We start from the raw sequence: 23,409 nt of genomic DNA on the forward strand, positions 1-23,409 counted from the left end.
TGTTCCCCTATGATTCCTGGGATTCTCCTCTGGCCAATCTCAGACTTCTCAGTGGTTCAGCAACTGAGGAAGCATCAAAGGAGAGTTGATGGGAATGTATGGGAGGTTAAGATGCAGGGGTAGAGGGAGATAGGGAGAGGGGCAATGGGACTGATGGGCTAAATCCGCATGAAGCCAGCATGGACCAGATGGACCAAATGGCCCCCCTGCGTCACAGTCAGTTGTATCACTCTATCACATTTTTTTTATCATTTAATACTCACTCGGTCTCTGTTCCATAGCCTCCGGGTTTTATTGCTGCTGAGATAATGACGATCACAGCAGGAACAGCATAAGCAGAAACGTACAGGTATCTTCGTTTGATGATATGTGTGCGAGTGTAATTGGTGACTGTCAGGTGTCTGGATGTGATGAAAAGCTGCAAACTGTCCAGGAACATCCAGACGAAGACGACAAGGAAGAGGTAATGCAGACACCCGGCAACCAGGGCGCACACAACCTAAAGAAAGAGGCAACACAGTGAGCAGCTCAGGGCAAAAGCAGAGGGCAGTCAGAGACAGGGACGCAGGCAGGAACATGCAGAGACACACAGACAGTTACAGACAAGTGGAAAGAAACAGAGAGAGATAACCACAGCTAAAGATATTCACACGGACACAGTGAAAAACACAGAGTCAGAAATGGACTGACATTGGAACTGGAACACAGAGCGAAACACAACTTCTTCCAGCTCCCCCTTACCTTTTCTCTTCGCCTCACCTGCCCATCACTTCCCTCTAGTTCCCATCCTTCCCCTTCCCCCAAGCTCCATGTTCCTGTCCGATCAGATTCCTTTTCCTTCAGCCCTTTAACTTTTTCACCTATCACCTCCCAGCTGCTGTATTCGTACCCACCCCCACCACCCACACTCCTTCCCCGTCACCTCATCTCACCTATCATCTGCCAGCTTGTATTCCTTCCCCCTCCTCTCCCTCTGATTCTGACTTCTGCCCCCTTCCTTTCCAATCCTGATGAAGGGTCTCAGCCTGAAATCTCAACTGTTTATTCCTTCCATAGATGCTGCCTGACCTGTTGAGTTTCTCCAGTGTTTTGTGTGTGTAACTCAGAGATACTATCACAGAGACATGGAAATAAATCAGTACAACAACACATGTACACAATGGAAAAGATAATGTGCAAACATATAAAGAACACGGTGGTGATACACACCAAGGATGGCACACTGGTCATGATGGGTCAATGGAAGGAGAGGACACCAGAGGAGAGTGGTGGGAGAGCAGGAACTGAGATCCCATCACTCCCACGTTAAGTCTGGCTTTGCTGCAGAATTTGATTAACTGCACATTCAGAAGACATCTGAGAATTAGAGATGTTAATTTGGTTTTCTTACCCGCTGTTTAATCCACATTCCGATCAGAAAGATGAACTGTGCCAGGAAGAGGGTGATACTCAGGTGCTTGTGGAGACTGGTGTTCGCATTCTGGATGGATTTGCAGTTGACAAATACGGCGATGGAGGCAACGAGGCAGAGCAGGGAGATGATGAGGCCGATGTAGGTGATTATCTCCAAGAGCCTGTCGTCAATCTGCAAGCACAAAGTGGGGAACCATGCTCAGGAATCGGCTGTGATAGAGTCTCCAGGGACAGCATTAGACAGAGTTACTTCAAGTTCACACTCATGGGATGTCCAGCCCCTGCAGTCCTGTGTCAGTGATTCTGTTCCACACATGGCTCCTCCATCTTCTCTTTATACAACCCATCAATACACCCCTCCACCACTTATCACTGGATCCTGACAATCTAGGATCTCTGATACTGAACCCTTACTCTGTAAACTTAAAGAAAGATTCGCTTTATTTGTCACATGTAGATCAAAACATCAAAACATACTGTGAAATGTGTTATTTCATGTTGATAACCAACCCAGACCGAGGATCGTGCTGGGAGCAGCTGACAAATGCTGCCACTCTTCCAGCACTAATATAGCATGTCCACAACTCACTAACCCGAACCCAAATGTATGTCATTGGAACGTGGGAGGGAATCAGGGCACCTCGAGGCAACTCTCGCGGTCACGGGGAGAAGGTACAAACCCATTACAGGCAGCGGTGGGAATCAAACCACAACTGGTGATCACTGGTGCTATAAAGTGATTTTGCTCACCACTACGCTACCGTGTTGCCCACATCTGATACCGTACTGTATCCCCAGCACAACTAATAAAGGCAGGAACGCTACAGTGCCACCCATAACTAATACCGTACCATAACCTTGGCACGTCTAACAAAGGTAGGAGCAGTAATTGATCTGCTGGAGGAACTCAGCGGGTCGAGCAGCGTCTGTGGGAGGAAAGGAACTGCCGGTGTTTTGGTTTGAAACCCTGAATCAGAAACAGAACGTCAACTCAGTCCTGATATGGGGTTCGGACCTGAAATTTTGACAATTCCTTTCCCCCTACAGATGCTGCTCGACCTGATAAGTTCCTCCAGCAGATTGTTTGTTGCTCCTCAGCCCAGTGTCGGTGCTCCCTTGAGTATCTGTAATAAGGGGAGGACTTACAGCATGAATGGTGAGGACCTGGTGTGTGGAGGAACAGTGTGTACAAGTCAATGAATTCCCGAAGGTGGAATAAAGGTCACTAAGGCAGTAAAGAAGGCATCGATTACTTGCCAGCATTAGTCAGGCAACAAAATATAAATACTGTACAGGCAGGAAATGCAAAACTTTAAGCAACATTGTCTAGACAACAGCTAGGGTACCGCTGAGTAATTTGCTACACTTGTTCTCTGTAACTGTGGCTACGTAATTTCCTGAGAAATGGTGACAAACCTCCTACCAACATTTGGTGGTTATCCTGTCTCCCTCCGCACTGTGGGAAACTGTCATGAAAAGTATCAGTGCAGAGGGTGAAGAGGTGATTCACGAAGCCCTGGCTCACCGAACCTGTCCTCATAAAACATGCTTTCCAATCTGATAAATCCCCCCTAACTCTTCCACATCATTCCTATAGTGAGGCAAACAGAACTGAACACAGTGCTCCGAGAGCGATCTAACCCACAGTTTTATCGAGTTGGAATATTTCTTTGTGGTTCTTGAACTCACCCACCCCCCCCCCACCCCATCTGACTAAGGAAGGCCACCACACCATATGCCTCCTGAACCATCCTTTTGACTTGTTTTGTTTTCCTTGCAGCAGAGGGTGCTGATGGAGCACAGAGTGAATAGATACTGGGAAAATCTACACCATAGCAGAAGTGTCGAAATGCAGTCGGCAGAGGTTGAGCGGACGGGGTAAGGAATTTGAAGGGATTTGTGGAAGGATTGTTTTCACCCATTGGGACACACTGCCTTGACGGGGTGGCAGAGGCAGGTGCATCACCACATCCAGCGATATCTAGATGAGGATTTGTATCACCAGTATATAGAAAGCTACAGAACAAATTTTAATGCAGGTGACCCTCGATGATCAGCATGGAGAATGTGGGCCGAAGGGTCTGTTTCTGTGTTTGTGTCTCTCTCACTCTGACTCTCTTCATTCACCCTTTTCATCTGACTACAGATTTTTCTGTTGAATGATTTCTTACCTCAGTCTGAACTGGAGCCATTAAAACAGCAAAGCTTGTCAGATGGTTACACTGGCAGATTACATGGGTCTGATTGGAATGGATCCGTTTACAACCATCAGATAACCAGACACTTCTCTCTTTGGTATTACTCCAATAGACACATTTTGGCTCTTCACCATCTTCCTTTTCCTGTTTCCAGATAAAGACAAATTCTTTTAACCATTATTGACAACATTTTAAGAGCAAGTTAAATATTTATACATCCCAAAGTAGTAAAAAGGCAGAAATTGTTCGGTACGCCCCAATCCCATAGATACAGCAAACAGAATGATCTCCTGTAGGTGGGAAACAATTCACAGAACTGCACTTAACACAAAAGAGGGAATATCATTCTAACCAATCCCATGACACTGTTCCATCAAACAGCCATGGGACAGGAGACACTGGTTAGAAACAGAGCGAAGCTCCGTCTACTTTGTCCCATGACACTGACTTGCCAAGGGGTAGACAATATAAATGGAAAATGCAGCTCCTAGAATATCCCAACAACTTTTGAAGTGCAGGTAATAAAATTAGAAAAGATTACCTTTATTTGCCACATGAACTTCAAACCTTTGAAACATACAGTGAAATGCATCACTTGTGTCAATGACCAACACAGTCTTTGATGAACCCCATGTGGTCACAAAGAGAAAGAACAAGCTCCTCACAGACACTGGCAGGAATTGAACCCCTGTCTTATTGCTGGCACTGTAAAGTGTTATGGCAACCACTCTGCTACTGTGCAAATTCGATGGCTGAATGGGTAATTACAATGGGTATTTTCCTTTCAATGAAACTTTATAACCATTTACTCAATGACCTGAGAAATAACAGCAAGGGACTCCTCCTTTGATATGTCTCACCACCAGTCTCTAAACATTCTCCCATCTCTCTCAGGTGAGGGATCTCCACTTCCTCTATCAGGCCCCATTGCACTGTCCCTGAGTAATGGTGACTAGAAAGGCCACCATAAACTGACTTGAAATGGCCCAAACCCAGTTCCCATGGAAATGTTATAGCTAAACCCAGGATCTGTGCCTGTTCAGCCTCCCATTTTGCATTTTAGCATGAAGTTCATCTTCAATTGGGGAACATCACAGATTGTATCTACAAACCTGGTTGAGTTTCAGAGTCAAATTAAATTTTTCCTTCAGATTAGAGCTGATGTCCTTGTTGCTGATGGTGGCGGCTATCACCTTGGAGTTTAATGACACATTGTTCTGAGATGGACGGCCGCCTTTAATCTCTTGGTTCAGCAGGGTTTCCAAGTCTTTGAATACAATTAAGGAAACAGCCTGAAACTCTGTGGAGATAATAGATCAGCCTTTGGTGAATGTGGAGAAACATCACTGAAACACTGCAGCAACTGGATATAAAGGCAGGTCAACACAAAACACACACATTGCAGTAGCGCTTTGTAAGTCTTTCGAGTATTAAAATCAGCTGTCAATGGGGATGGACATGGAGCTCATCACGTAGGCTGCTTTATCATGGATGGTGTTAAGTTAATCTGTGTTGGTTAAACTATACTCTTCCAGGTAAGTGGGAGTCTATCACATTCCTGACCTGTGTCTTGTGGATGGTTCAAAATCTGGAGATCCACAGAAAATGGTGCCTTTCTGTGAAAGGAGATAAGACCTTAAGACCAAGGATCAGAATTAGGTCATTCAGCCCAACGGGTTTGCTGCACAATTCCATTATGGCCGATTTATTATCCCTCTCAACCCAATTCTCCTTCTTTCTCCCCTTAAACTTCGATGCCTTGCTAACCAGAATCAGAATTAGGTTTAATACAGAGACAACACTTTTCCCTTTATTAGGGAGAGAGCAAGTCTGGGGTATGTCAAATTACTAGGTGAAGGAGTAGTCTTTGGGGTACTGCAAATCTGTGTCTTTATTATTCCTTTGCTGCACGCTCGAGAGCTTGGTGGGGGGCACTGATTCTTTTTTGTTGGGGAGAGGGGGAGCTGAGGGGTACTTTGGGGTTCTAACATTTAACTGTCATTCATTCTTTGGGGCACTCCTCTGTTTTTGTGAATGATTGCAAAGAAAAAGAATTTCAGGATGTTTACATTTCTCTGATATTAAATATACCTATGAAACCTTTGAAACATCTGAAACCTTTAAAATCTTAATATCACTGGTATATGTTGTGAAATTTGTTGTTCTTATCATCGCCCTCATATGTTAACCCTTTCATTCCCATAGTCATTCAATTGAACTTCCTGCTGACCCACTTCATGATCAGATGAGCAGATATCTGTCAGTCTGCAAACTACATGTTAAGATGAGCAAATATCTGTCAGTCTGCAAACTACATGTTAAGGTCCATAAGACCATAAGAAATAGGAGCAGAATTAGGCCATTTGGTCCATCAAGTCTGCTCCACCATTCAAATATGGCTGATCCTTTTTTTCCCATGGATTATTGGAATATTACAACTAAAATATCCAATATCTCAGTTGCCACATCTCTTTAATGATCACAGGATCAAGATGCATGCATCAACCTTGAATTCTATCAGTCTACCTGATACCAATTCTCTCATGATGGTGACCATATTTAATTCATTCTGGTGTTATCCTCATTCATGGAATGTTCATAATGGTTTCCAATGCCAAATGATCGCCAGTTGAACTCCCCACCACTAATCTCACACTTACTTTATCAGCCTCATTTTCAAAGGTGCTGTGTTTACCCGGATCTCTCTTTCCTTTCTGTAGTTAAAGCTTCTATTTCTCACAATTTACATTCTCTCATGTTTCCTGTCCTTTGGGGCAACAACAATCTGTCTACTGCTAAACGTTGCCCTTGTTTTCTCTTTCACTGTCTGCTGGTAGATCGACCAGTGCACATCTCCCTCCCACACACAGGATCCCGATATGAATAGGGGTGCAAGGGGTCAAGCCAGAGCTTGGCCTCAACCAAACTTTGCCAAACAAGTTTTCTAGTGATCACTGCATTGCTTTTGTGGGATCTTCTCTGCAAAATTGGCAGGTGCATGTCCTGCATCTATACGGTAACCACAGTTCTAAGATCGCAGAATGCTCTTTGTCATCCCAATTGGGATGTGAGGGTGATATAGAGATGGAAATTGTTCACTATTTACAACAAACAAAGCCCATCCCCACTCTGTATCATTCCTACTGATGGGAAGAGCTGTCTGACTCTTCAGCATCTCCAGCACCAGATCTCGCAAGGTTGACACCTGATAACAAAGAACCACCCATAATCATAAGACAAAACTTGGAAGAAAAGTAAACTGTGAGGAACTTAGGAAGAGGAAAGGTGTCAAAGCCAGAGTACAGAAACAGCAGGTACTGAAAGCCAAATTAACAGTAATTACTCTGAACAGCAGAGCAGGTATTTTACAATGATTGTGATTGAGGATTGCTGGTGAGCAAGCATTAGTAACCTCTCAGCAAACTGAGAGGTTACTAATGTCATCTTCAGCTTTAACTTGGACTGAATGAAAACCAAGGAGGTCTTTGAAATGAGACTACTGCATCCAACACCAAGGAGGGTAGGAAGGTATCACAACAGCACAACAGTCCTGAGTATGAGGTATGAGGTATGCGCGCGTACGCGCACACACACACACACACACACACACACACACACACCATCTATGGAAGGGAATAATTTGACATTTCAGGGTGAGATCCTTCATCAGGACTGTTTAGGAAGGGGCAGAAGGTGGAAGGAGACTCTGGACTGAGATTGTTACTGAAGTGATTAGGAAAGAGGCACGAATAATCCTGAAGAATTTTAATAAAAGGAGGAGAGTTAGTGATCAGAGATAACAAGAAACAATCCATACACAGCCTGAGGCCTTTGCAAAGTCAGCAGGGATATGGGACCACACGGAGAGCTCTTTGAAATAGCCTCTGCAAGCAAGATGAGTCAAATGGGCTAGTGCAGTTTCCCACTTTATCTTCAACATACTTGAGCCCTAAAATACAAATGAGGATCAGTACCTGTGGAAACTGCTTGATTAGAGCTTGAATGACCAGATCATTACGTTGAACTTTTGCGGTCATGCTCGGGCTGTGCATATGACTGAGAGTCCCCACTCCCAGAACCTGCCTTGCCTCGGTGGTCTCTCAGGTTCACACAGAGTTTGATCCCATAAATTGGATCTTAATGTCGATTACACATGGATTAAAATCAGTGGCCGAACACTGCTCATTCTGAACTACGTTTGATTTCTACTCAAGGCAGAATTGTCTTCACCGAGGTTTACACAATAAGATCAAACACAGCAGCATATTTTGATGTAGGGGAACACAGACAGATCCCACAGAGTAATAGTTCTGTGAATGAGTCTGTAAATCACTGGCCAAACTCATTCTTATACCGTGTACACAAGCATGGGAAAGAGACAGAACATTTACCAGTGTTACTTTCTCCAGCAGTGGTTCTCCAGTAAATCTCGAAGGAATTATTCTGAGTGTCCAATTTCACCAGTTGGTCTGCACTCGCACTGTTCCTTTCAGGCACCTTGACCTTAAGAACTATGAGGAAAGTTAAAGTAAGGTAAAGCATTCAGAGGCAAAAAGGATGTTTCTCTCTCTCTCTCTCTCTCTCTCTCTCTCTCCCCCTCTCCCTCTCTCTCTCCTTCTCTCTCTCTCCTTCTCTCTCTCTCCTGATAACTGTTTAATCAATGCCTCTCTGCAAAGTCTTGTTCGGGCTTTCTGAGAATCCCATCTGATGGATACAATTTGCAATTGGGCTTTCTTGGGCTGAGTTAGCTTATTGTAGTAAGAAAACAATTAGTCTCAGCTCCCACAGAATTGAGTGAAAATACTCATGCATATTCTTCACTGTCTGGTGGCACTGAATCAAAAGCAGGTAAAATGATAAATTCTGGCTCAAGTATGTTAGATCCCCAGGTCTAATATCTTACCAGCACTTCTTATCCTTGGCACAGACAGTGATCTTGACTCTTTACCAGAGATAGTGAGGATTCCCACTCCTATATCACGAGCACAGAACCTACACTGAAGTTTCATGACTTCAGTCTTTTTCTCAACTTCAGAACGTCCTCCTAGATGTTATTTTTGAAGTGTGGTGGAATTAACATAAGAGATGATTGAGCTACTTTGTGTTTGGTAACCATGCTTAGAGGAACTGCAGAGAAGATAGAGCAGGAAGATGCAGTCAATGAGGAACATCAGATCCATTGACACACCAGAGAATGTGGCATTGTTCTTCTTTAGCAGTGAAGGGTGAGACATAATTTGATAAAAATCTTCAAGATTGTCAATGGTTTGGGCAGTGTTAATGAAGAGAAAGTTCTTTCATTAAAGAAGGGTGGAGAACCAATAAATAGAGGTTTAAATGTGACTATTGTTGAACCAGGGGTGCCAGGAGGGAAACCCTTTCCACACAGAGAGTGGTCATGCAACTCACAGCTTGGTTGGGAAGTGGAAACATTTCAAGTGGGAAAGTATGTGGAGTGTTGGAGAGATTGTAATTACAAGACAATCAAGAAACAGAGGATGACCAGACTGTGATGTCCCTGTAGAGACCTAGTATGGGTTCAATGTGCAGAATGACCTGCACAACAATGCTCCCATGATACTACAGTGGGGGGGAACACCTTGGACTAGGATATTTGCAGACAGTGAGGTCACAAAGAAATTAAATAACTCTTTATATAATGTGAAAGAGGGTTTGGGGATGCATCTTGTCTGGAATACAAAGCAGAAAAGGTTGGTTAAAGTGAACGTAGCTCTCTTGGAGATCAAGAAGGGGGAATTAATACTGGGAAATGAGCAATTGGCTGATGCTTTGAATGACTATTTTGTGCGGGTCTTCACGGTGAAGGGCATGTCTAACATGCCAAAGAAAGATAATATGGATGTAATGGGTGCGATGGGAGGTGAGGACCTCGATACAATAGCTGTCACTAGGAGGTAATGCTGAGCAAACTTGTGAACCTGAAGATGAACAAGTCCCCTGGTCCTGATGGAATGCACCCCAGGGCACTGAAAAAAATGGCAGAAGTTATAGTAGAGGCTTTGGTAATAATTTACTAAAATTCTCTGGACTCTGGGCAGGTCCCAGCAGAATAGAAAACAGCAAATGTCACGCCACTGTTAAAAATATGATATAGGCAAAAGGCAAATAATTATCGGACAGTTAGTTTGACATCTGTAGTTGGAAAATGCCTGAAGCTATCATTAAAGAAGAAATAGCAAAGCATCTGGAAAGAAATGGATCCATCAGACAGACAAAGCATAGATTCAGCAAAGGCAGGTCCTATTTGACAAACTTACTGGAGCTCTTTGAGAATATAAAGAGCACAGTGGATAGAGGGGAACTGATAGATGGTATTTACGTGTATTTCCAGAAGGCGTTCAATAAGGTGTCACATAAAAGACTTATCTATCAGATAAGGATGCATAGAGTTGGGGGTGTTGGATAGAGGATTGATAAACTAATATAAAGCAGAGAGTTGGGATGCATGGATGTTACTGTAGTGGCGTGTGGTGTGCACAGGGGTCAGTACTGTGCCCACAAATGTCCTCGATATACATTAACGATCTGGAAGAGGGGACCAAGTGGAGTATATCTAAGTTTGCTGATGACACAAAATTGAGTGGAAAAGCAAATTGTGCAAAAGATATGGAGAGACTGCAGAGAGATATAGATAGGTTAAGTGAATGGGCAAGGATCTTGCAGATGGAGTACAACATTGGTAAATGTGAGTTCATCCACTTTGGAAGGAAAACTGGAAGAGCAGATTATTATCTAAATTGTAAAAAAAAATTGCAACATGCTGCTGTCCAGAGGGATTTGGAAGTGTTTGTGCATGAAACTTTGGTTTGCAGGTGCAACCGGCTATCAAGAAGGCAAATGGAATGTTCGCCTTCATTGCTAGAGGAATTGAAGATAAGAGCAGGGAGGTTATGCTGCAACTGTAGAAAGTGGACAGTGAGTGAGTGGGCCAGTGAAGGAGTGGAGATTTGAGGCTTTGACTCGAGAGATTCTGGCAGTTTTGGCAGTTGAACCGTGCAATCAAGTCAATCAAGATTTGAATAGCTCAGCATAAAGCTGTTGATCAGACAATCAAGATTTGTATAGCTCAGACTCAGCAGAAAGCAGCTGATTCGGCAATCGAGGTCAGGTGATCAAGCAGTTCGAAAAGCTCAAACAAATAAATAGAGGGGTAGCTCAAGCGGAGCAGCTTGTGGAAAGTGCCCAGTGAGTGGGTGGGCCAGTGAAGGAGTGGAGGTTTGAGGCTTTGACTCGAGAGGCTTCGACAAGAAGAGGCAGAGGACGAACTTGTTCCCAGTTAGTCTTTACATTGCTTCCTGAGATGGTGATGTGCCTTTCCTGTGAGACGTGGCAGTCTTGGGGGAGCTCCTCTCCCCCACAGTCACATCTGCCAGAAGTGCTTGCGGCTGGGCGATCTGGAAGACCATGTGAGGAATCTGGAGCAGCAGCTGGTTGACCTTCGACTCATAAGGGAGAATGAGGCAGTCATAGATGAGAGCTACAGGGAGGTAGTCACACCTAGGCTGCCGGAAACAGGTCATTGGGTGACAGTCTGAGGGGGGGAAAGTGAAGGAGAGTAGACAGGTAGTGCAGAGCACCCCTGTAGCCATTCCCCGAATAATAAGTTCACCGTCCTGGATGCTGTTGGCGAGGATGACCGACCAGGTGTGAGCCATGGTGGCAGGCCCTCTGGCACTGAGTCTGACCCTGTGGTGCAGAAGGGTGGGACGGAGAAGAGGAGAGCTGTTGTCATTGGAGACTCTTTAGTCAGGGGAGTAGACAGGAGATTTTGTGGATGTGAGAAGGAAACCCTCATGGTTTGTTGCCTCCCTGGTGCCAGGGTCCAGGATGTCTCTGACCGGGTGCATGACATCCTGGTACGAGAGGGAAAGCAACCAGAAGTCGTGATACATGTTGGGACCAAAGACATAGGCAGGAAGAGGGATGAGGTCCTGAAGTGTGAGTTTCGGGAATTAGGCAGAAGGCTGAAGAACAGGACCCCAAGGGTGGTGTTCTCTGGATTGCTGCCAGTGCTACGTGATAGTGATGGTAAGAATTGGAGGAGATGGCAGTTGAACGCGTGGCTGAGGAGTTGGTGCAGGGGGCAGGGTTTTAGATTTTTGGATCATTGGGATCTCTTCTGGGGAAGGTGGGACCTGTAAAGATTGGATGGGTTACATCCGAACTTGAGGGGGAGCAATATCCTTGCAGGTAGGTTTGCTAGCATGGTTCGGGAGGGTTTAAACAAATTTGCAAGGGGGATGGGACCCAGAGTGATAGAGCAGTGAAAGAAGTGCATGTAGTAAAGCCAGATCTAACATATAGAGAGGCTTTGAGGAAAGAGAAGCAAAATAAAGGGTATATAGGTAGTAAGGTAGAAGGGCTAAAGTGCGTGTACTTCAATGCAAGAAGCATCAGGAACAAAGGTGATGAACTGAGAGCTTGGATACATACATGGAATTATGATGTAGTGGCCATTATGGAGACTTGGCTGGCACCAGGGCAGGAATGGATTCTCAATATTCCTGGATTTCAGTGCTTTAAAAGGGATAGGGAGGGGAGAAGGGGCAGCATTACTGGTCAGGGATACTATTACAGCTACAGAAAGGGTGGGTAATGTAGCAGGATCCTCTTTTGAGTCAGTATGGGTGGAAGTCAAGAACAGGAAGGGAGCAGTTACTCTATTGGGAGTATTCTATAGGCATCCTGATAACAACAGAGATTCCAAGGAGCAGACTGGGAGGCAGATTTTGGAAAGGTGCAAAAATAACAGGGTTGTTATCATGAGTGACTTTAACTTCCCTAATATTTTTTGGCACTTGAGTAATTCCAAGGGTTTAGATGGGGCAGAGTTTGTTAAGTGTGTCCAGGATGGATTCCTGTCACAGTATGTTGACAGGCCGACTAGGGGGAATGCCATACTAGATCTAGTATTAGGTAACGAACCGGGTCAGGTTGCAGATCTGTCAGTGGGTGAGCATCTGGGGGACAGTGACCACCGCTCCCTGACCTTTAGCATTATCATGGAAAAGGATAGAATCAGAGAGGACAGGAAAATTTTTAATTGGGGAAGGGAAAATTATGAGGCTATAAGGCTAGAACTTGTGGGTGTGAATTGGGATGATGTTTTTGCAGGAAATGTACTATGGACATGTGGTCGATGTTTAAGGTTCTCTTGCAGGATGTTAGGGATAAATTTGTCCCGGTGAGGAAGATAAAGAATGGTAGGGTGAAGGAACCACGGGTGACAAGTGAAGTGGAAAATCTAGTCAGGTGGAAGAAGACAGCATACATGAGGTTTAAGAAGCAAGGATCAGATGGGTCTGTTGAGGAATATAGGGTAGCAAGAAAGGAGCTTAAGAAGGGACTGAGAAGAGCAAGAAGGGGGCATGAGAAGGCCTTGGCAAGTAGGGTAAAGGAAAACCCCAAGGCATTCTTCAATTATGTGAAGAACAAAAGGATGATAGGAGTGAAGGTAGGACCGGTTAGAGATAAAAGTGGGAAAATGTGCCTGGAGGCTGTGGAAGTGAGCGAGGTCCTCAATGAATACATCTCTTCGGTATTCACCACTGAGAGGGAACTTGATGACGGTGAGGACAATATGAGTGAGGTTGACATTCTGGAGCATGTTGATATTAAGGGAGAAGAGGTGTTGGAGTTGTTAAAATACATTAGGACGGATAAGTCCCCGGGGCCTGACGGAATATTCCCCAGGCTGCTCCATGGGGCAAGGGAAGAGATTGCTGAACCTCTGGCTGGGATCTTTATGTCCTCGTTGTCCACAGGAATGGTACTGGAGGATTGGAGGGAGGCGAATGTTGTCGCCTTGTTCAAAAAAGGTAGCAGGGATAGTCCAGGTAATTATAGACCAGTGAGCCTTACATCTGTGGTGGGAAAGCTGTTGGAAAAGATTCTTAGAGATAGGATCTATGAGCATTTAGAGAATCATGGTCTGATCAGGGACAGTCAGCATGGCTTTGTGAAGGGTAGATCATGCCTAACAAGCCTGATAGAGTTCTTTAAGGAGGTGACCAGGCATATAGATGAGGGTAGTACAGTGGATGTGATCTACATGGATTTTAGTAAGTCATTTGACAAAGTTCCACACGGTAGGCTTATTCAGAAAGTCAGAAGGCATGGGATCCAGGGAAGTTTGGCCAGGTGGATTCAGAATTGGCTTTCTGCAGAAGGCAGAGGGTTGTGGTGGAGGGAGTACATTCAGATTGGAGGGTTGTGACTAGTGGTGTCCCACAAGGATCTGTTCTGGGACCTCTACTTTTCGTGATTTTTATTAACGACCAGGATGTGGGGGTAGAAGGGTGGGTTGGCAAGTTTGCAGACGACACAAAGGTAGGTGGTGTTGTAGATAGTGTAGAGGATTGTCGAAGATTGCAGAGAGATATTGTTAGGATGCAGAAGTGGGCTGAGCAGTGGCAGATGGAGTTCAACCCAAAGAAGTGTGAGGTGGTACACTTTGGAAGGACAAACTCGAAGGCAGAGTACAAAGTAAATGGCAGGATACTTGGTAGTGCAGAGGCGCAGAGGGATCTGGGGGTACATGTTCACAGATCCCTGAAAATTGCCTCACAGGTAGATAGGGTCGTTAAGAAAGCTTATGGGGTGTTAGCTTTCATAAGTTGAGGGATAGAGTTTAAGAGACGCGATGTAATGATGCAGCTCTATAAATCTCCAGTTAGGCCACACTTGGATTACTCTGTCCATTTCTGGGTGCCTCACTATAGGAAGGATGTGGAAGCATTGGAAAGGGTATAGAGGAGATTTACCTGGATGCTGCCTGGTTTAGAGAGTATGGATCATGATCAGAGATTAAGGAGCTAGGGCTTTACACTTTGGAGAGAAGGAGGATGAAAGGAGACATGATAGAGGTGTACAAGATATTAAGAGGAATAGATAGAGTGGACAGCCAGTGCCTCTTCCCCAGGGCACCACTGCTCAGTACAAGAGGACATGGCTTTAAGGTAAGGGGAGGGAAGTTCAAGGGGGATATTAGAGGAAGGTTTTTCACTCAGACAGTGGTTGGTGTGTGGAATGCACCACTTGAGTCAGTGGTGGAGGCAGATACACTAGTGAAGTTTAAGAGACTACTAGACAGATATATGGAGGAATTTAAGGTGGGGGTTATATGGGAGGCAGGGTTTGAGGGTCGGCACAACATTGTGGGCCGAAGGGCCTGTAATGTGCTGTACTATTCTATGTTCTATGTACAGGATACTGGTGAGGTCGCACCTGGAGTACTGTGTGCAATTCTGTCTCCTTACTTGAGGAAAGATATGCTGGCTTTGGAGGCAGTGCAGAGGAGATTCACCAGATTGATTCCAGAGATGAAGGGTTTAGACTATGAGGAGAGATTAAATCACCTGGGTCTGTACTCAGTGGAATTCAGAAGAATGGGAGGAGATCTTAAGGAAACATTTTAAAGACATGAAAGACATAGATAAGGTAGAGGCAGGAAATTTGTTTCCACTGGTAGCTGAGATGAGAACTAGGGGAAGTAGCCACAAGATTCGTGGGAGTAGATTTAGGATGGAGATGAGGAACAACTGCTTTTGATTCTCAGAGAGTGGTAAATCTGTGGAATTCTCTGCCCAATGAAGCAGTGGAGACTACCTCAGTAAATATATTTAAGACAAAGTTGGATAGATTTTTGCATAGTTGGGGAATTAAGGATCATGGGGAAAAGACAGGTGCCATAAAACCGTAGAACACTACAGCACTACCCCATAACCTTCCATTTTTCTTTCATCCATGTGCCTGTCCAAGAGGCTCTTAAATACCCCTAATGTTTTAGCCTCCACCACGATCCCTGGCAAGTCATTCCAGGCACTCACAACCCTCTGTGTAAAAAAACTTACCCCTGATGTCTCCCCTAAACTTCCCTCCCTTAATTTTGTACATATGCCCCCTGGCGTTTGCTATTGGTGCCCTGGGAAACAGGTACTGACTATCCACCCTATCTATGTCTCTCATAATCTTGTAGGCCTCTATCAAGTCCCCTCTCATTCTTCTACGCTCCAATGAGAAAAGTCCCAGCTCTGCTAAACTTGCTTCATATGACTTGTTCCCCAAACCAGGCAACATCCTGGTAAATCCCCTCTGCACCCTCTCCATAGCTTCCACATCCTTCCTATTGTACAATGTCCTGGGTATGTTACTCAAAATGGCCTCGTTGGTTTGTTACAAGTAGGAATGTTTCTTTGTCGGATAAGTGTTTCTCTCGCCGTTGTTTCACTTTAGAATGGCTGATATGGTAATTGTCTTCATTTGTTAATCAATGGGGAATGTCATTGTGTCTTGTGATGCTGGGAACTTGGGGGAGGGGTTTTCGCGGGTTTTTTTGGGGAGGCCGAGGAAGACGCTGAGGAAGGTGGACATGTGCTGGACTGCTCGTAAGACCACCGGGGTGTTCCCAGGTGCGACGGCCGGATGGGTCGATTGGTTCGTGGATTGAGCTCCAACGAGTGCACTAAACAGACTGAACTTTGATAAGTTGGCGCCTTTTGTTTTTTCCTTGTATATATATATATAAATATTGTATTGCCTACTATTTTTTTAATTTTAGTAAACTCTTTAAAGTGTATTTCATAACGGTATTTGTTGTGGGTTTGATACTGTTGGCGGGCGCGAGGCATTAACTCGATTCTCACAGCACCTGCGTGTACGGGAGGTGGGTTGGAGAGTGGCTGGATCTCCTTTTTCCCCTAGACATATACCAGCCTGTTGGGTAAGGGTTACACTATAATGAGGTGACCAGAAATGAACACAATACTCTAAGTGTGGTCTCACCAGAGATTTGTAGAGTTACGACATGACCTCTCTACTCTTGAACTCAATACCCCTGTTAATGAAGCCCAGCATCCCATTGGCCTTCTTGACTATCCTATCAACCTGTGCAGCGACCTTGAGGGATATATGGATTTGAACCCAAGGTCCCTTTGTTCATCCACACTCTTAAGTAACTGACTGTTAATCCTGTACTCAGTCTTCTGGTTTATCCTTCCAAAATGCATCACCTCACACTTGTCCAGATTGAACTCCATCTGCCATTTTTCTGCCCAACTCTGCAGCCTGTCTATATCCTCTTGTAACCTTCGACAACCTACAGCTCCATCCACAACTCCTCCAATCTTCGTGTCATCCACAAACTTACTCACCCATCCTACCACCTCCACATCCAGGTCATTTATAAAAATCACAAATAGCAGGGGTCCCAGGACAGATCCCTGTGGCACTCCACTAATCACCGACCTCCAGGCAGAATGCTTTCCTTCCACAACTACCCTCTGCTTTCTTCCTTTAAGACTATTTTTTTTATCCAAACAGCCAAGGTTTCACTTATCCCATGCCTCAAGACTTTCTGGATGAGTCTCTCATGAGGGACCTTGTCAAATGCTTTGCTAAAGTCCATGTAGACCGCATCCACTGCTCTACCCTCATCAATTTCTTTTGTTACCTCTTCAAAAAACTCAATCAGACTCCTGAGGCACGTTCTTCCCTTCACAAAGCCATGTTGACTATCCATGAGTAGACTGTACTTCTCCAAATGCTCATAGATCCTATCCTTAAGAATCCTTTCCAGTAGTTTGCATACCACTGTCATAAGACTCACCGGTCTATAGTTCCCAGGTTTCTCCCTATTACCTTTTTTAAACAAGGGAACTATATTTGCCATTCTCCAGTCCTCTGGCACTTCCCCTGCAGCCAAAGAGGATTCAAAGATCATAGCTAATGCTCCTGCGATCTCTTCTCTCAATTCCCACAACAACCTGGGGTGTATCATATCTGGCCCTGGGGATTTATCAATCTTAATGTTTTTAAGAAGATCCAGCACTTCTTCTTCCTTAATCTCCATACTGTCCAGCACACAGGCCCGCTCTATTTCGACCTCATCCTGATCAAGATCCTTTTCACTTGTGAATACTGAAGCAAAGTATTCATTTAGGACCTCCCTAACCTCCTCCGTCTCCAGGCACATGTTGCCCTCTTTATCCTTTAGCGGTCCCACCTTCATTCTCGTCATCCTCCTATTCTTCACATATGCATAGAACGCCTTGGGGTTCTCCTTAATCCTACATGCCAAGGCCTTCTCATACCCCCTTCGAGCTCTCCTAAGTCCTTTCTTTAGCTCCTTCCTGGCTACCCTGTATTTCTCATAAGCCCCTCCTACTTCTTGCTTCTTATGTCTAACATATGCTTCCTTTTTCCTCTTGACAAGTTGCCTCACATGTTTTGTCAGCCACGGTTCCCTTTTCCTACTATTTTTTCCTTGCCTCAGTGGGACAAACCTATCCTGAACCCAGCTCATGTGGTCCCTACACTTCTCCCACATTACTTCTGTGCTTTCCCCTTTGAACATCTGTTTCCAATTTACTCTCGCTCGTCCCTGCCTCATCCCTTCAAAGTTAGCCCTTCCCCAGTTAAGCACTTTACCATTTCGTCTGATTTTATCCCTTTCCATAGCTATGCTGAAGCTAAGGGAGTTGTGGTCACTCTCACCAAAATGCTCCCCCACCAAGAGGTCTGTCACCTGACCAGGTTCATTACCCAGAACTAGATCCAGTATAGCCTCTCCTCTCGTCGGCCGGTCCACATACTGTGTCAGGAATCCTTCTTAAACACACCTGACAAATTCAGCCCCATCTATCCTCCATGAACTCAGGAGGTGCCAGTCAATATGAGGGAAGTTGAAATCACTCATAACTATTACCCTGTATTTCCTGCTCCATTCTAAAATCTGCCTGCTTATCTGCTCCTAGGTGTCCCGAGGGCTATTTGGGGGCCTATAGACTATTCCCAGCACAGTGATTGATCCCTTCCTATTTCTGACTTCCACCCAGACTGACTCCGTGGACACTCCTTCTGCAGTGTCCTCCCTTTCTATAGCTGTGATACTATCCCTGACCAGCAATGCCACTCCCCCCCCCCCGCTTTTCTACCTCCCATCCTATTCCTTTTAAAACACCTGAACCCCAGGACCTGCATTATCCAATCCTGTCCTTCCTCCAACCAAGTTTCAGTAACAGCCACAACATCTTAGTTCCACGTACTAATCCATGCTTTAAGTTCATCCTCCTTGTTCTTAATACTCCTAGCACTGAAGTAGGCACATTTCAACCCCTTTAACTGGCTACAATTATGTTCTGTCCCCTGCCTATCCTTCCTCATCAACTCAGAACTCTTAGCATCTTGCCCTTGTCCTTCTACCTTAATCCCTGCACTCACATTCTGATCCCCACCCCCTGCCAAACTAGTTTAAACCCTCCCCAACAGCTCTATCAAACCTGCCCACCAGGATATTGGTCCTCCTGGGATTCAAGTGCAACCAGTCCTTTTTGTACAGGTCACACCCACCCCAAAAGAGGTCCCAATGATCCAGAAATCTGAATCTCTGCCCCCTGCTCCAATCCCTCAGCCACGCATTTATCCTGCACCTCATTCCATTCTTACTCTCACTGTCACGTGGCACAGACAGTAATCCCGAGATTATTACCGTTGAGGTCCTGCTTCTCAACTTCCTACCTAACTCCCTGTAGTCTTCTTTCAGGACCTCTTCCCTTTTCCTACCTATGTCATTAGTACCAATATGTACCACGACCTCTGGCTGTTCTCCCTCCCACCGCAGGATATCTTGGACGCAATCAAAAACATCTGGCACCTGGGCGGCAAACTACCATCCGAGTTTCTTTCCTGCGTCCACAGAATGGCCTGTCTGAACCCCTGACTATAGAGTCCCCTATCACTGCTGCCTTCCTCTTCCTTTCCCTACCCTTCTGAGCCACAGGGCCGGACTCTGTGCCAGAGGCACAGCCACTGTCGCTTCCCCCAGGTAGGCTCTCTCCCCCAACAGTACTCAAACAGGAGTACTTATTGTCAAGAGGTACAACCACAGGGGTACTGCCTAGTACCTGACTCTTCCCCTCCCCTCTTCTGACTGTGACCCATTTCTCTGTCCCCCATGGCCCTGGAGTGACCACCTGCCTGTACCTCCTCTCTATCACCTCCTAACTCTCCCTGACCAGACGAAGGTCATTGAGCTGCAGCTCCAGTTCCCCAACACAGTCCCTTAGGAGTTGCATCTCGATGTACCGGGTGCAGATGTGGACGTCCGGGATGCCGGAAGACTCCAGGACTTCCCACATCTGACACTGACCACAGAAAACTGGCCTCACACACATACTACCTCCTTTAGCAATCAACGACTGCCTCACATCGTCCCGTGACTGCCGAAGCCCGTGGAGCCAAAGCCCTTTCACTCTGCTGCCTCTGACACTGCTGCCCGCTGGATACGGCTGCCCGCTGGATACGGCTGCCCGCTGGATACGGCTGCCCGCTGGATACGGCGGCTTTCTTTTTAAACTGTTCGCGCTCAACTGGCTGACGTCACGCCCCTGCGCAGTCTGGCCTCTCTCTTCCCCCGAGAACTCAAAATGTCTTCCCGCTGGAAATCCTTAGGTGCTCTCCCATTGCCTTCTTTTTCCGGTAGCTGGAGATGAGTTCATGGCCAGATCAGCCATGATCTTATTGAATGGTGGAGCAGGCTTGATGGGCCAGATGGCCGACTCCTGCTCCTATTTCTTATGTTCGTATGCTCTAACCCTTGGTATAATTCTTCTGCTTTTCTATAACTTAGTGCCTTGTATTCACACTGACAGAGCAGGTGACAGATTGTCCCATGCCTCAGTTCTACACTGGATGGAGAATTAGACACTGTGCTCTAGAGACAGCAGTGAGGGTGGGAACAGAGAGAATGGGGCTACACTTAATTGCTGGCAAAGTCGACACCATACAAGCAAGAAACAGCCTCTTTCATCGATCATTTCTGCTGAGTTCTGGGAAACAGGAACATTGGCTGACAGTGACCTCATTATCAGATTTCCTGGGAAGATGTCGTAACTGGTGCAAGACATGAGAACTGACTCTCACCATCAGTGACACAGCGTGTTTCAGCACAGCCTTCCAAAGCAACCTCATGTAATCAGAAATAAAAGCAGAAAATGTTGGTAAACTCAGCAGGTCAGGCAGAAACATTAGAATGAGGAACAGTTAACATCTTCAACATGAACATTAATGGTTTCTCTTTCTACGGACGTTGTCTGACCAGTCAACTACTTCCAGCATTTTCCTTTCTTCCATATTTCCTGCCACTTGGTTGATATTTAAACTTTAGACATATTAAACAAAGATTTCTATCAAGAGCCAACACATTAGTCATTTTCAAAATCAGATGATTATTTAGAAACTAATCTCCACATTTCCTTCCTTCAGCTTGAAACCAGTTTCACAGACTCGATAACTAGCAATGAGGGCCTTTGCTCCAGTGGTCAATGTTTTCAGAGTCCAATACTTTACCGAAAGAGTCTGTTTCTATGGTCTCTGCCTTTGAACTGGGTAGTTTCAGGGCAATCGCCATTGCCATGTTCTCCAAGAGGTCCACTGTGGCCGTTGCCACCTCCAGCCTTTGAGTGGTCTGCATGCTATCCAGCCGCGAACTATTAAGAACATTGTTTACAAACGTTGTCAAATCCTAGAGGTGAAAAGGAACATCTAATAAATTAAGAAGCAAAATACTACAGATGCTGGATGTCTAAAAAGTGGAAAAAGTTGGTTTTCCAATGAAGGGTCGTTGAACAAGAACATTAGTTCTGTTTCCCTCTCCACAGATACTGCCTGACCTTTTGAGTCCAGCAATTTCCATTTGCTCTTCCCCCAGTTCTGTGGAAGGGTGACTAACACAAAATGTTGTCTGGTTTCTCTTTCCATTGATACTGCCAGACTGGCTGAGTTTTTCCAGCATTTTTGACTTTAAAAGGAACTAGCGGTGGAAAGAGTGAGAAGCTTCACATTCCTGGGTGTCAACGTTCTTGAGATTCTATTCTCGGCCCAACACATTAATGTGATCATGAAAACACGTTGGTGGTTATACTTCATTAGAAGTTTGAGAGATTTGGTATGTCACCAAACCTTCCAGCAGATTTATGCAATGAATTCTGTCTGGTTACAGTACTGCCTGGAATGGAGGCTCCAATAACAGGATTGAAAGAGTCTGAAAAGGGTTGTCCACTCCGCCAGACCCATCATGGTACAATCCTCCCAACCATCGAGGACATCTTCAAAAGGTAGTGCCTCAAGAATGCAGCATCCATCACTCAGGACCATCACCACCAGGACAAGCTCTCTTCTCATAACTACCATCAAGGAGATAGAGAAGCCTCAAGATGCATACTCAACATTTCAGGAACAGCCTCTTTCACTACTATCAGATTTCTGAATGGTCCATGAACCTCACTATTCCACTTTTGCACTATTTAGTTGTTGTAATTTTAAAGTTCAAAGTACATTTAATATCAAAGTATATATACTATATACAACCTTAAGATTAATTTCCTTACAGGCAACAACAAAACAAAGAAACCCAACAGAACTCGATCAAAATGAAAACAGTCAAATTATAATTATTTGTTACGTCTTCTACTGTACTACTACTCAAAACAACAGATTTCACCACATGTCAGTGATGATAAACTTTATTCTGTGATTCTCAACACTGAACTAACTCCACAACCAATAGACTCTTTTTCAAGGACTCTATGACTCAGTATTATTTATTTACATTTTTCATTATTTCCGAGATTTATTTTCTTTTGCACACTGGTCATTCGTCACCCTTTGTTATTTATAGTTTTTAATAAATTGTATTGTGTGTCTTTATTTTCCAGTGAATGCCTGCAAGGAAATGAACCTCAGTGTTGTATATGGTGACGTATATGTACTTTGATAATAAATTTACTTTGAACATTGGCAGTTCTACTAGTTTTCCTTTAACAAGTTCTTTTCTTCAATAAAGGATTTGTACACCTTTCTGTTTTTTATTTCTACTGTATTAATTATTGAATCTTTCTCCACCTACATTCCTTTTTTCTCCCCCTTCTACTCCAACACCCTTTTTCTCTCTCTTCACTTCCAATTTTGACTACCTCTCTTTCTCCATTGCCTTCTGTTTCACTACTCCCACTTTCTCAACCATTTCCCTTTCTCCACCTCTTTTTAACTCCCTTCACGTTGTCCCTCATCCTCTGGTAACCAGCAGAGTGCAGACACTGTGTGGGCAATTTGCTGTGAATTGTGCTGTGAATATCATATGATTCCATGAGAAAGGTGATGTAAGAACATTCCACTATTCCTTAAAACCCATGCAACCTAACTCCATCTGGTGATCTTCCCCCATCCCGTTACTACCTTCAGTTAACAAAACCCATCCCTCGCGGGTCTAGAATCCACCTTTGACCCAACATTGATGGGTCACTGAGGAGTGTTCTGAGTTTCCACCACCATCTGGGTGTACAAGTCTTTTCAAATTTCACTCCTGAAAGGCATGGCTCTAACTTTCAGACTCTGCCCTCTTGTTCTGCTCTCCCTACCCTGACCACACTCCACACTCCCTCCCTTCACATCTGCTCCTGTCCAGCTCTGTTTTCCATAATACATAGATCATAGCACAGTACAGCACAGGAACAGGCCATTCAGCCCACAATATCTATGCTGAACATGATGCCAAATTAAAACCATTTCTCTTCTGTATCCACATGATCTATGTCCCTCCATTCCCTGAAATGTCACGTGTTTATTGAATAGGGTCTTAAACACCACTATTCCCACCATTACCTCTGACAGCCTGTTCCTGACATCCAACACTCTGTGCAAAAACCTGTCCCACACATCTGTTTTAAACTTCCCCACTCTCACCTTAAATGCATGTCCTACAGTAGTTGGTGTTTCTACC

General features: G+C 44.9%; 1 protein-coding gene across 1 annotated transcript in view; it reads right to left on the reverse strand.

Moving 5' to 3' along the window:
• The window catches only part of LOC132406388 (adhesion G protein-coupled receptor E2-like), a 66,246-nt gene that overhangs the window by 12,589 nt on the left and 30,248 nt on the right, over positions 1-23,409 (reverse strand). Inside the window, exons 7-12 of the mRNA XM_059991994.1 lie at positions 20,979-21,153; positions 8,003-8,122; positions 4,724-4,911; positions 3,585-3,755; positions 1,391-1,585; positions 264-499 (exon numbers count right to left, since the gene is read on the reverse strand). Of these exons, the coding sequence (XP_059847977.1) occupies positions 264-499; positions 1,391-1,585; positions 3,585-3,755; positions 4,724-4,911; positions 8,003-8,122; positions 20,979-21,153 (1,085 nt within the window). The remainder of the gene's footprint in view (positions 1-263; positions 500-1,390; positions 1,586-3,584; positions 3,756-4,723; positions 4,912-8,002; positions 8,123-20,978; positions 21,154-23,409) is intronic.

Source organism: Hypanus sabinus, chromosome 16, assembly GCF_030144855.1.
Source record: "Hypanus sabinus isolate sHypSab1 chromosome 16, sHypSab1.hap1, whole genome shotgun sequence".
Lineage (NCBI taxonomy): Eukaryota > Metazoa > Chordata > Chondrichthyes > Myliobatiformes > Dasyatidae > Hypanus > Hypanus sabinus.